This window comes from Vipera berus (genome assembly GCF_964194415.1).
Source record: "Vipera berus genome assembly, chromosome: 2".
In the NCBI taxonomy this organism is placed as follows: domain Eukaryota; kingdom Metazoa; phylum Chordata; class Lepidosauria; order Squamata; family Viperidae; genus Vipera; species Vipera berus.
Window position 1 is genome coordinate 166,957,670 of NC_138203.1, and position 14,991 is coordinate 166,972,660.

A 14,991-nucleotide genomic window follows, 5' to 3' on the forward strand; every position below is an offset into this window, starting at 1 on the left:
CAAAAAAAAAAATAGGAGGAGGAGAGAAAGGAAGCTAATAATATGGAGGTAGCCTCTAAACATTCCTTGAAATTACAAACATATGAAATTGCTTTAATACTGAGTTAGAACATTGGTTGCTCAGTACTGTCTGCATTAGTTTTTACCAGCCTGGTATTCTTACTAAGTATATTAAGAATGCTTTTAGTTTGGAAATAGTAAAAGCTCCTGAAAGACTTTGCTTGAATTGCACATTGCTCCCTCCCCAAGCAAGCTTGCTAATTCATGTTTGATCCTTTGTTGAGGATTGGGACTGGCAGTGTTCTGGTAGCATCCTTTCTTCCACATTCCCTTTGGCCAGTTGTAGTTAACTACAAAGCTGCAGGATTCTGCAGATCAACATCCCATCCCTCCAGGTTTAAGTATTTAAAAAGGCTGTCATCCTTAATTCAACTCAGAGACTTTCTTCCTTCCTCCTGAATTTCCTTCCCTTAAACTCCCTTCCAGTCTGAAAAGTGGCCCATTTCTCTTTGTCTTGAGTGTTAAGTATTCCGGGGGCTGCAGTTGTATTTTTTCAGGGCAAGCTTCCTCAGCCTTACTAGCCATCCTTTATTACGGCAAATCTTGGTGGGACATGAGGGGAAGTTCAGCCCTGTTTAAGGTTACAATAAATGTATAACGCAGCCTTTCCTGGTCTGGCAATTTTCAGATGGGCTGGAATGTCAACTGTTTTTCGAAGAGGAACTGCTTTGGCTAAGACTGGTAAAAAATTAATCTTCATGCATCTGAGTAGTTCTGATTAAATTAACCATGCTAAGCCCAGTCTGCAGTATTTCACTGAATAGTTAAAAGCAGTAGAGCTTTTAAAAGCTGTCCCTAAGTGATAGAAATAAACTAATTATATTTTCAATATTATACATACACAGAGGATCACTTCATGTTAATAATAGAATATTGGATTCTCTGCTTTTTTAAAAAAAAAGGAAGCAGATGGATTGTGTTTATTTTCATCAGCTATGCACAAATGCGCAAACTTAATTGTGCCTTAATTCAGGTAGAAGGTAAGATATGTGGTAGCCATCACGTCACCTGCCTTAGACAGGAAGCCTTGAGTAAAGTCGCAACCACATGACTCTGGCCACTATTAACGATGCTTGCACAACTTCTATGAAAGCGAGGGTTTTAATGGTGTGGTTAAAGCTGGCTTGGAGCAAAAGGCCAAGACTTCACACAGATGGCATACCATGTAGAGCAATGCCCATCTGGTTTGCATCCTCTGTGGCCACCACATCACAGGGTGCATGTATGAAGTGGTGCCCTTTGGGCTAAAAAAAGACAAGTTTTTGTTTAAGCTGTCTCCTACCAAAAGAAGGGAAAAAAGCCATGTGCTGGAGAAACAGTTTTGGAAATATGCAGGCACGTTTTGATGAAAGGTTTGTATGAGCTAAGTAGGCTTTCCAGCAGTCTTCAGAGCCAACATGAATTCTTTGTCCCTTTCTCATGACCTTTGTTCCCTGTCTCCTATACCCTTCTCCTCCAGAAATCTGACCTTCTATGGTTTCTGGGGGATGGTGGAGAAAGAGGGAGGATAATAGATTCCTTGAAGCAAACTGTATCATGAAAAATAATCATCTGCAAATGGTTACAATATGCATTATGCAACTTGCATCACTTATTCTGAACACTGAAACCACATTCAGATTTCTTTCGTGCAAAGGACATACAGTTTGGCCTTAAAATGCCTATACCCTTTCATTGGCTTCAATGATAATGCAGTTGTTATGTCTCCAGGAAATAAAAATGTAAAGACTTTTTGCAGAAAAAAGCTAATCCCGAATCACTGAAAGACGACAGCACAATTTTGTTCATGGACTCCAGGCATCATTAATCGATGCAGTTTTCTCAGATGCAGAGCACTGCCGGATCCTGTTTGTGAAGGACCACCAACAATGAAGAAACTATATTTTCAGCATCTTAATGGTAACTTGGACAAGCAAATTACCGTATCTTATCCATGGGAGCCATTTCCATTTGCCACAAAGAGAGGGAACAGGCGTGTGGCAAGAATATGAAAGAAAAGAGCTACAAAATGATTCTTGTATCCTCATGTTATGAAAGCTGAATAATTCGTACATACTGGAAGTCAGGGCATTCAACTTACCAAAATTATTCTACATAAATTTGTCTTGAAGATGATCCCAGACACTGCAGTTTGGATTCTTTTGGTAGAAATACTTTGATTGTGATCAATTCATACATACAGGTAAAGGTAAAGGTTCCCCCGCACATGCGTGCTAGTCGTTTCCAACTCTAGGGCCGGTGCTCATCTCCATTTCAAAGCCGAAGAGCAAGCGCTTGTCCGAGGATGTCTCCGTGGTCATGTGGCCGGCATGACAAGATGCCAAAGGCGCACGGAACGCTGTTACCTTCCCACCGTAGTGGTCCCTATTTTTCTACCTGCATTTTTACGTGCTTTCGAACTGCTAGGTTGGCAGAAGCTGGGACGAGTAACAAGCGCTCTCACTCTGCTACGTGGCACTCGGGATTCGACCCGCCAAACTGCCGACCATCTGATCGACAAGCTCAGCGTCCTAACCCACTGACCCACCGCGTCCCTATATACATACATACAAGGGAACTACAAATACTACTGTACATCAGGGAATTTTTGATAAACAGTTGTTATCCTTCCCTTCCCTTCTTCTTAAAGGGCTTTCAGAGTGGTGTCATATACCACAAGCCTTAATAAACAAACCCCTCCTCAACTCTTATGTCTCCAGAATAAAGTATGTCACTTTCATAAAGGCCGTCTAGATAAATTATTTATCCCCAAAGACCTTTTCTCTGGATAAGAGGAAAATAGAAGTGAGAATACTGTTCCTATATTTCATATAATCCTGCTCTGCTCAACCATAAATCTTTTATCAATTAAACAAGGAATAATATCAGATGGTAACTGGTTGAAAATCCATTTCATCTTTATGGAACCTATACTTAAATATTAGTTTTTTCCCCTTTATCTCCTTTTCTGTTATGGTAAATTTCTAGAAAAAGAGATTCATCTGGATAGTATGGTATAAAGTTTATGCAGATTAACAATGAGAGAGTCAGTATGGCCTAGTGTTTAAGGCACCAGTCTAGAAATCAGGAGACTGATGTCTGCTTTAGTCATGAAAGCCAGCTGGGTAACTGGGCCAGTCACTGTCTCAGCCCATGACTTCAAGCTTGAGCAACAAGCCAGCTAGTCCATTCCTGTTGCAACCAATGGATCAACACTCATTTGATGTGAAAAAACCAGACCCTGCACTTGTAGGAAAAGGCTGGGAAGAAAAAAAATCTTCTGGGACAATGAAAGACAACTAATGGCCAGTAAAACTAGACAATCTTATAGAATGGTAACTATAATGGAATGATCTTGGGAAACAGGTGGAAGAACCATAGCCATGAGAAGAGTTGGATAAGATGCAGCTGAGCCAATGGGAAAAAAATGAGCATGTTAAATGGTTCAGAAGGGACCCTCCCTAGTTTCTTGGGCAATAAAGGCGAGAGAGAGAGAGAGAGAGAGAGAGAGAGAGAGAGAGAGAGAGAGAGAGAGAGAGAGAGAGAGCTGTATTTTCAGACTTGCAAGATTCTGTTAATGTAACCTTACAATGAAGCAGAATCAGTCCATCTGGTCATGCTTCCTATATGGAGTACCTGGCAAGACTGACAGCAACAGAGAGGGCATTTCTTGACAGGGCTGTCTATGTGTGTGTGATATCTCCCTTGGGCGACTCCCTAGATTCCTCCTCAGCAGTTGGCTCAGGGGAGATTGAGCCCATTCCTAGCATGTCAGGAACTGGGTTGATTTATTTATTTATTTGATTTGTATACTGCCCTTCTCCCTAAGGACTCAGGGCGGTGAACAGAGACATAAATAATAGAATGTACAAATACAGATATTGAAAACAAATTAAACCCTAATTTAGCCCAAATGTAGAAGATAGTTACCTTAAAATAATAGTTACAACAGAACCCATCAGACCAGACCAGATTGCTTAAGCAGATGTGTTTTTAGGTCGCGTCAGAAGGAGCGAAGGTCGGGAGCCATCCGGAGCTCAACCGGTAAACGGTTCCATAGGTCAGGCGCGCCCACAGAGAACGCCCTCCCCCTGGGAGCCACCAGATGGCATTCTCCGAACGGCGGCACCCTGAGGAGGCCCTCTCTGTGGGAGCGCACTGGACGGAGGGACGTTGACGCTGGCAGCAGGTGATTCCTAAGGTACTCCGGACCCATGTCATGTAGGGCTTTGAAAACCATTACCAGCACCTTGAATCTTACCCGGAGGACAACTGGGAGCCAATGCAGCTCACGGAGTAGAGGTGTAACATGGGAGTATCGGGAGACTCCCAAGACAACTCTCGCGGCTGCATTCTGTACCAGTTGGAGCCTCCGAGTGGTCTTCAAGGGCAGCCCCATGTAAAGAGCATTGCAGTAGTCCAAACGAGAGGTCACGAGTGCATGGGTGACCGTACGTAGGGCATCTCGGTCTAGATAGGGCCGTAGATTTGGAGGAGGCTTCAGCTGGGGAAAGTTTGCAGTGGCAGATGGCCAGCAAAGAGGAGGATGAACTGTCTTCTGCACCTGATCTGAGAACAAGCAGGGCAGAGAAAAGGCAGGAGCAGTGGAGGTATGTAGAGAAAGAAAAAAGAAAAAACAACAACAAACAATAGGAGCAGTGGAGGTCAGCCAGACTACTTGAGAGGAGAAGATCCTGCTCGTCTTGAGGGGCTGCACTGGAAAACTGGCTATTTATCACAGCAAATAGATGGAAGCATTCCTGGGAACAACGTGTTAGTTTTCTAGATGTTTGTTTGATCATTGTGATTCTTGCTTCATTCTGAATTGACACCATGTTTGGAATTGTGCCTTGAAGACTTTGAACTTTTCTTGTCATGAGTTCACATGTGTGTGGATTTAAGTTTTGCCTGGTGAAGTTGTTTTGTTTGAGCAACTTTCAATTGCTTTGGGGACTAGTAGGCCATTGCTCTGTGTACTAATTTTGGCCTGCTCATGGCTAGACTTAATTGGGACAGTTCTAGTTTTTGGTGAAGGGAATTGCTGGGAAATATTAATAAACTCACCAAACCACAGTTATCTGCGTGTGTGAGTGAATGGGGCAGCACAGTGTGTGAAGATGGCTCACCAAGCATTGTAATCGCTGCTGAAAGGATGGCTTTGGCTGCAGGAAATATTGCTATACAAGGAGCCTATAGAAACATTGTAGTAGTGCTTCCCAAGATGCTGTGGCCACTAGTAGTTATTGTCCCCACTAGGGTCGCTGCTCTGGAATAAGTGGTCTCTGAGAAAGAGGAAAAATAACTTTCTCTTTCTGCTATGTATCTTTAAGTCTGCAACCAATATCTTCCTGAAAGACCTGAACAACAATTTGCAATCATGAATTTGTCTGTGTTTATTTCAGTTACTTGTTCTCTTGCCGTTATAACAAGCTTTGGACCTTGCTGCTACTTAAATTGTTGAGTCTTTCTTAAAAATTATGTGCAAAAAGAAAGGAAAATATGAGATGAGATAGAAAAAAGTTCCATAATAGCATACCTCTTATAAAATCAGAACTAGATTTACATTTATAGTCACTATGAGTCATATAGTTAAATAATTATGCAAGTTTAAACTGACTTAGTTTATTTAATAAGAAGAAAATATAGAAATTGAACATATAAACTAGTATATGCAGTTCTAATTTTTAAATAGTCCCCCATTAGGATTCTTGCTGATAAAATTCATATTTATATATAGAAAAAGAGGCATGTTTTTCAAACCATTTGTTTAATTGATGGCAAATGGAGACTCTTTTAAACCTTTTCTCCCTTATGCTGTTCATAGTAATAATCACATTGCGTATTTTATTATTTTAATGATGTGGATTGCTGCTACACTCTGATGGCAGCTGCTTTAAAGCCTTCTGCAAGGAAATTCTAAAAAATGCAATACAAGTATTTGCAGTAATACATGCACACTGTTCTACAATGTTTGTGTATACTGTATTTAGTTCTTTCCTTCTTTAGGCTTCTACCTCACTAAATTCCCACAGGTTCTAAGCAGCTTACAGAATACCAACAGAGGGAGTTAAAATAGTCCCATGTATTAAGGACCAATCATGACAAGGCCACCCATGGGGTAAGCTAATCTCTGCATCTCAGAATGCCTTCCTAAAATTCCAACTCTTTACAGCCCTCTGGAAGTCCAGTAAAAGTGGAGGAAGACTGGCTATTTGGGGCTAAGATGTTCTGTAGAAGACACTTTGTTCCAATCAAAGTTTCTCTCAAATGAAACTTTTCCCCAGTCTAGGCACAATTTTTATAGCAAAAGACACGGGCAATGTATACATGTGGATAGGTGATCCTAAATCTCCAGCTAGCAAGCTATTCAATCAGTGAAGCCCTGATTTGGCCATCAAGACCTGGGTTGCCATTTCAAAAATCAGCTGGAACTATGTGGAAAATTACTACTGTAAATGGTTTATTGCAGAAAACTACAGAGCTCATATATTTAATTTCTACTGGATTACTGCCAGTATGAATTGGGTCTCAGGGCAATCCTGCCTTAGTCTTTAAAGAAAACTAAACAAGGAGAGAAGCAACCTAGAACTAAGGAGAAATTTCCTGACAGTGAGAACAATAAACCAGTGGAACAGCTTGCCTCCAGAAGTTGTGGGTGCTCCATCACTGAAGGTTTTTAAGAAGAGATTGGACAATCATTTGTCTGAAATGGTATAGGGTCTCCTGCTTGACAGGGGGTTGAGCCAGAAGATCTCCAATGTCCCTTCCAACTCTGTTATTCTATTGAAATATGTATGATTCTCATTCTTTCATATATATCTTCTGGAAGCTTTGTTAATCATAAAACCAGATTGCTTTTGGCAACGCCATATTCAAACCTCTACACATCTCAGTTACGTAATTTTCAGATTGCAGAGGATTCTGTGGATAAAACAGGCACTCTCAGCTCACCCATTTTTTCTTTCAGGCCAGCAGATGTTTTTGGTGAATTAGACTCAAAGGGGCCATAGACACAGTAACTATACGAGAATATAAAAGACATTAGGATAATATATATTGGGGGATTAACAATTAGCACATAGCCCTTCAGGCATGTTCTCTACGGTACCTAAAATCTGCCTCTCAAAAATTGAAATTCTTGTTTGCTTTGTTTGCTTTTGTTTTGCTGTTTACTTGATACACATTTTATCAGAAAGTGTAAGCATCTGAGTCACAATTATGTACACAATTATATTAACAAAAAATACCCCCCCTCCCCCCAAAAATCAAAGGTCTGATTCTGCACTTTCTGCGCAGTTAAATCCCATGTGTTATTTAACCTGAGCAATAAGTTGCTTGCACCAATAACATGCTGAGGTGGTACAGTGTATGTCAATTATCTCTGACAGGTGTCCAAGATCTCTTTCAATGATTGGCTTTTTATTTAGTTATCAGCCTTTATTATCAGAATCTTCTTTCACTCACAGTTCTCTAGCATCCTTTGTGTTTGGCCTAGTTTGCCTATAATACTAACCATAAGTGGCATGTATATTTTTTGCTTTTCAAGGTGTGTGAACTATAGATAGCTTAGTGCTATAGGCATGGCTGTGGTGGTGCAGTGGTTAAAGTGCAATATTGCAGGCAAACTCTGCCCAATGCCAGGAGTTTGATCCTGACTGGCTCAGGGTTGACTCAGTCTTCCATCCTTCTGAGGTCATTAAATGAGGACCCAGATTGTTGGGGGCAATATGCCGACTCTGTAAACTGCTTACAGAAGGCTGTAAAGCAGTGTGAAGTGGTATATAAGTCTAAGTGCTATTGGTATTGCTATGGCAGACTACTAATATTTGTTAAAATGTCCTTGCCTCGTGTTTTGTATCCATCACAAAGTTCATTAGTTTCTCCTTTCCTAATTTATGCCAGTTCTGCATCACTCAGACTTTTCTTACCTTAGTGGCCTAAGAGTTCGCAAAAGCCTTAAAACTCTTAGCATTCCAAGGATTTTCGTTCCACTATCAGAAACCATTGAAACCAGGACGTCAGCCACAGAGATGAGGACTAGCACCCCATCCAGCACATTCCAACTGCTTCGCAAGTAGGCCTTCTCTCCGAAGCACAAGCCCAGAGCCACCACCTGCCAAGATTGCAAAATATGACTAATTTAGTCACCACACCATCAGTGTGTTTATAATGCATGATTTACACATACGTGACTGCAAATGCACTGACTTCCCAGTTATAGAAACATAACTAAGCAGTTCTACGAAGTGTTATGGTGTAAGATTCATAAAAATAACTCTGCAGAAACATTCCAGATTGTTCCTTTAACACTGATGTATTTTTAATGCAATTCAAATCCTAAGTGCCATATCTACCATAATATGTGGCAATTTCGTAAAAGAATAGCACACGTGATTATTTTTGTCAGTAACTACAGAGGCAAGCACTGAGGATATATAATATCCTAGACCTGAAACTTCGGAATAATGTTCAAATCTTTAAACATTAAAGAATGGTTAGTTCATTTATTTTTGTATATGCATGCATGTTTATGTGTATATATACACACAGACACACATACACTTTAACTCTTTGCTGGAATCTTTTTTGTTCTCCTTACAGTCTGTTGAAAAAAGGATGATTTTTTTCCCCTCAAGGAATTAAAAAAATATGAACAAAGCACTTTAGAAAATGTATCCCTCTGGTCTTGTCTTAAGCAAGCAAGTTTAAAGGGGAAGGGTCTCAAAAAGAACATGGTACATACAAACTGAGATACTGAAAACAAGTCCTGAAATAAGCATAATCTTTATACAATGCATGCACCACACTAAAATGTTGCAGAGAATCTGAATTCAGTGTTTACAAGTATATGCAATGGATGGTGGTATGTAGTCTATTATGAATGCCACAGACTTCAATTTTTACATTTCATTACCCTCTAAATTTGCTTCTTACAATTTCTTCCCCCAACACGTGTCTCATTTAGAATAACATTTTCTGCTCTTCATTTTGGAATGAAATGGATTCTAATCCATTAAAGATTACCCTTTAGTAAGTTTGTTTAGGCTTTGCATTAAAACACTTTGTTGTATTTGCTGCATGAGTTCAACCACGACCAGCTGCTTTGTGATTAAAAGCCTTTATGATTACAAAGATATTATAAGAAGACAGAGGGGGAGAAAGAAGAGAAGAAATCCAGCAAATGGATGGCAGCTAGTTTTAACAGACTAGCTGCATTAGCATCCTACTTCTGCAAACAGTTCTTTCGCTGATTCCTCTGCGTCAAAATGAATATTCTGTTCCTCATAAGATGTTACCAAACCATTCAAAGCAAAAAAATAAATAAATGTCTTTTTGTAAATGAAATACCAGTGGGGGAAAAACTTTGAAATTTGCCATCTCCAGAAAACATCATTGATATTACAATCTTAATCCAGAATTGGTTTTATTTTATTTGGAGGGAGATTCTTCTCCAGATTCAGAGTTCAGTTTAATTGAATAGCTATAGCTGCTGTATCTCCAAGTCCCTCTATAACTAACTTCAAATATAGCTGCAATGAGAAACCAATCAATCAATCAGAATTGGAAGGAACCTTAGAGGTCTCCTAGTCCAACCCCCTGCTATACCATTTCAGACAGGTGACTGTCCACTCTTTTCTCAAAAACCTCCAGTGATAAAGCACCTACAACTTCTGAAGGCAAGCTGTTTCATTGGCTAATTGTCCTCACTTTTAGGAAGTTTCTCCTTAATTCCAGCTTGCTTCTCTCCTTGATTAGTTTTCATCCATTGTTTCTTGTCTTGCCTTCTGGTGCTTTGGAAAATAAGTTGACCCCCCTCTTCTTTGTGGCAGCCCCTCAAATACTGAAATACTGTCATCCCTAGTCCTTTTATCTAGATTGGACATACCCAATTCCTGCAACCATTCTTCATATGTTTTTGTCCCAGGCCCTTAATCATCTAACTTGCACTTTTTCCAAAGTCTCAACATCTTTTTTGTAATGTGGCGACCAAAACTGCATGCAGTATTCCAGGTGTAGTCTTACTAAGGATTTATAAAGTGGTACTAATACTTCACATGAAGTGTTAGATTAGATTAGTATTAGTATTAGATTAGATGGGATAGATGAGACAGAGATTCCCATTTACTGCTGCCTGAATCTCGTCTCCTTTCCTTTCCTGCCACAAATAATATAATGCAAATTTTCTGGGCAAGTAATTTTCTTATTTAAATCTACTATGATAACATCATATACTCTGTTGGTATAAAGTAGGTGTAGTTGTAGAAATGATGATACTATGATGAGGCACTTTATAAAAGAGTATATGTTTGATATTCTTTCCATAATGCACAACACCTTTAACAGCAGCTTAATTTTAGGCATGTGCTTAAACTCTGGAAAGAATAAATAATACACTTTGGGTGGGGAAAAAAGTATTTTCTTATCGGAATCTCTATATGCATTCTCACATATGCATTTTACAGAATAATATACAATCTACACAGACATTAAAATTACAGAAATCATTAACCTTATTTTAAAAGAAACTGCAGTTCACCAGTAAAAATGTGAGTCTAGCACCTAGCCCTAGGAATATGGATCCAGCGCTCATGGATATTTATGAGTTTCAATCACACGGAGCTTTACATGGATCTGGGAAAATTCATGTCCATGGTGATATACAATGTGGGTAGATAGGATACGTTCAGTGATGGTGAAGTTGCATAATGAGATGATAGGCAATGATCAGAGACTGGATTATGCTATTTACCTTTACGGTCATTTCTGCCAAGAACACTGCTGTGAAAATATAGTTGGAGAGAGTGAGGAAAATCCGTTCCTGTTGAAAGAGAAAGGGAAAGGTGGAGAGAGAGAGAGAGAGAGAGAGAGAGAGAGAGAGAGAGAGAGAGAGAGAGAGAGAGAGAGAGAGAGAGAGAGAGAGAGAGAGAGAGAGAGAGATGGAATTTAAAACTGTTACTTATCAAGCTTTTCAAGAAACAACACCAAAATAAATGCAAGATCAACCTTTTTCTTTTGTAATCCTTTATTTCTCTTAGCACCTTGGACAGCTGCCAGCTATTGGGCTGGAACAGAGATCTTATTTTTATAACATGGTGTCTTGCTCCTGTCAAGACTTGTGATGTCATTGTAGTTGTCCCAAGAAATTCAACATACATAGAGGGACATAGGAGAAAGTGGAATGCATGAACACGGTATCATTCTTTCTTAATCTTTAAGCTTTTAGAATAAAACTTTGAATTATACAATAGAATTTAGACTCTTATAATAGAAGATAGTATTGCTAAGCACATTGGTTTGTGCTTAAATTGTAAGCCGCCCTGAGTCTTCGGAGAAGGGCGGGATATAAATGGGATTAAAATAAAATAAATAAATAAAAATATTAAGTGTTGAATGGTTAAGACAAAAAAAATCTTTTTTAATAATTGGTGATGTGTTAAGATGAAAATTAGATTTTACTGTTAAATCATAAGAATGATTTGTAATGAACAATGTAAGTTTTGTAGACAAGAGAATTACTCTTTGTTGAAATAGGGAATTGTAGGTTACCCAAAAAGTAAGCTCTTTTTTGTATATTATAGGCTACCTTAGAGTATTTTTATTGCAATTAGGTAAAACTTAAAAACAGGATTTTGATATGTATTAGACTAACTATATTGAAAACTTTCTTAATTGACTAGCTCATAACTAGAAATGTATTAACTTAATTACTTTGACTATGTGAAGATTAAGGGAATCAGAGAGGGAATTTTTATTGATGCAACCTGAACTACCTACAAACAACTTGTTATTTGTTACTTTTGGCTACCCAACCACCATATTGCTTCACAAATATATGTATATACCCCAGCCCCTACCCTTAACCTTTCCGCTACCCTATTCCAAATCCCCATTTCCTTACATTCCTTTTTAACCCTATAAAACTAATAGTTTTTTTTCAAAAAATAAAATAAAATAGAGGTAGTCCTCAATTTATGACCACAATCAGGATCACAACTTCTGATGCTAAGTGAGTTTCACCAGATTTTACAAACCTTTTTGCCATAGTTGTTAAGCAAATCACATAGTCGTTTACACAAAGGTCATTAAGTGAATCTGGCTTCCTTCATTGACTTTGCTTGTCAGAAGCACCCTGGAAAGACTGTCAATAGTGGTCAGGACACTGCAACCATTCTAAATACACTTGCCAAGCACCTGATTTTTAATCACGTAACTTCAGGGATTCTGCAATGGTCATAAGTGTGAGGACTGGTCATAAGTCACTTTTTTCAGCACATAAGTTTGAACAGTTCTTAAACAAATGATTGTAAGTCAAGGACTACTTGTACAATAGCTATTTTGATGTACAGTACCTGTTGTGAACCGTGCTGTCTCCTGTGTTAACTGTGTGGGCCAAGAAGGGTCATAATAATTTTCAGATTCACATTAATTAAGATGCACAAGCACCATTCTTTCAGCTAAAGTAAAATGTATTTTCTACCTTTATTTAAAAGCAGTGGGTGGTTCAGAAATAGAATTGTGGTGAGAATTCTTGCCAATGTTGCTCCTTTCATCAGTAAATAAAAGAACAATAGTGCTACATTAATTTACAAACTGCAAGGGAATTATACAGCCGAAGCAAAAATATAAGCAGATGCAATGTGAGTTTCAAAACAATTATAAATCCAGTTAACAAGCTCTGAACAGGCGGTCAAACTCTTATTTATTCCAGTAACCCTTTTTAAGTGAACAAAACCTCATTCTTTCTCTATGATGCCTGTCACTTTGAACTAAGTTTTATATTTCCTTCTTAGTCACCTCAGTATTAGTGGGTAATTAGCTCCACTCAAGATTTTAGTGTTTAAAGAGGAAGACAGTGCCAAAGGGCTATTTATGGCACCAGAGACAGCTTGATTGAACAGGTGGTGAGCTTCCAGTTAGTATAACTTTTATGTTACATGTTACTATAAACATGCAAGATGTCTTACAATACATATAGCAAATTCGTTTTCATAATAAAGTCTCTGTTGTTATTCTTCTCATTTTACTGAAATGAAGAGCCAAAAACATCCTGACAATTCACAGTTCATCCCAGAGATAAGGCATCTGGTGTCTTCATATGAACGATAATACCCACAAACTCCTGCTGGCCTATGGATAATGTAGTCCATGATGTCTGGATAGCATCAGACTGACTATCTTAACCAAAATTATTAGCTGCCTTATAATCTTCTGGACAACACTATTATGGATAAATTGAATGGCTCTAACAAAAATAAAATAAAAATCCCCTTCATGGATTACTGCCTTGTTGTGGCAAAGGGACTTGTGTAATTCAATGAAGTTATGAGCTATGCCATGCAGGGCCACCCAAGATGGACAGGTCATAGCAGAGAGTTCTGACAAAACATGATCCACTGGAGAAGGAAATGGCAACCCACTCCAGTATCTTTGCCATGAAAACTCTATGGACAGTACCAAAACGCAAAACGATATGATGCTGGAAGATGAGCCCCTCAGGTCAGAAGGCATCCAATATGCTACTGGGGAAGAGCAGAGGGCTAGTACTAGTAGTGCCAGAAAGAATGAAGTCGAAATGAAGCCGAAGCCGAAAGGATGCTTAGCTGTGGATGTATCTGGTGGTGAAAGGAAAGTCCGATGCTGTAAAGATTTTTTCTCCATAGGAACCTGGAATGTAATATCCATGAATCAAGGAAAGTTGGACGTGGTCAAACAAGAGATGACAAGACTGAACATCAACATCTTAGGAATCAGCAAACTAAAATGGGCAGGAATGGGTGAATTTAATTGAGATGACCATCAGGTATACTACTGCGGGCAAGAATCCCTCAGAAGAAATGGAGTAGCCTTCATAGTCAATAAAAGAAAAGGAAAAGCAATACTGGGATACAATTCCCAAAATGACAGAATGATCTCAGTTCGAATCCAAGGCAAGCCATTCAATATCACAGTAGTTCAAGTCTATGCCCCAACCACCAGTGCTGAAGAGGATGTAATTGACCGGTTCCATGAAGCCCTACAGCACCTTATAGAACTAACACCAGAAAATAATGTCCTTATCATCATGGGGGATTGGAATGCTAAACTAGGAAGCCAAAAGATAACCGGAATAACAGGCAAGTTTGGCCTTGGAGTACAAAATGAAGCAGGACACAGGCTGATAGAATTTTGTCAAGAGAATACGATGGTCATAGCAAACACACTTTTCCAATAACCCAAGAGATGGCTCTACACATGGACATCACCAGACGGTCAACACAGAAATCAGATTGACTATGTGCTCTGCAGCCAAAGATGGAGAAGCTCTATACAGTCAGTAAAAACAAGACCAGGAGCTGACTGTGGCTCAGACCACGAGCTCCTCATTGCAAAGTTTAGGCTTAAACTGAAGAAAGTAGGGAAAAGCACTAGGCCACTCACGTATGAATTAAATCATATCCCTGTTGAATATACAGTAGAGGTGACAAATAGATTTAAGGAATTAGATCTGATAGACAGAGTGCCTGAAGAACTATGGACGGAGGTTCGAAACATTGTACAAGAGGTAGCAACTAAAACCATCCCAAAGAAAAAGAAATGCAAGGGCTTCCGGTTCGTGCGAATTAGAGAGGGCATCTCTGTTGATGTAACCTGACCTATTTACAAATGGCTATTTCTTATTTTAATTACACAACCACCATCTTGTTTCATAAATACATGTACATGTAAATATTAAAAATCAATAAAACTTTTAAAAAAGAAAGAAAAAGAAATGCAAGAAAGCAAAATGACTGTCTGAGGAAGCTTTGCAAATAGCTGAGGGAAGGAGGGAAGCGAAAGGCAAGGGAGAAAAAGAAAGATATGTCCAATTGAATGCAGAATTCCAGAGAATAGCTAGAAGAGATAAGAATGCCTTCTTAAATGAACAGTGCAAAGAAATAGAAGAAAACAATAGAATAGGGAGGACCAGAGATC

The 14,991-nt window shown here is 39.0% G+C and overlaps 1 protein-coding gene across 1 annotated transcript in view; it reads right to left on the reverse strand.

Annotated features, from left to right (window-relative positions):
- CACNA1G (calcium voltage-gated channel subunit alpha1 G) overlaps positions 1-14,991 on the reverse strand; it is a gene marked incomplete at its 5' end in the record, with an annotated part of 457,316 nt that overhangs the window by 84,075 nt on the left and 358,250 nt on the right. Inside the window, 2 exons of the mRNA XM_081320681.1 lie at positions 7,968-8,152; positions 10,790-10,858. Of these exons, the coding sequence (XP_081176807.1) occupies positions 7,968-8,152; positions 10,790-10,858 (254 nt within the window). The remainder of the gene's footprint in view (positions 1-7,967; positions 8,153-10,789; positions 10,859-14,991) is intronic.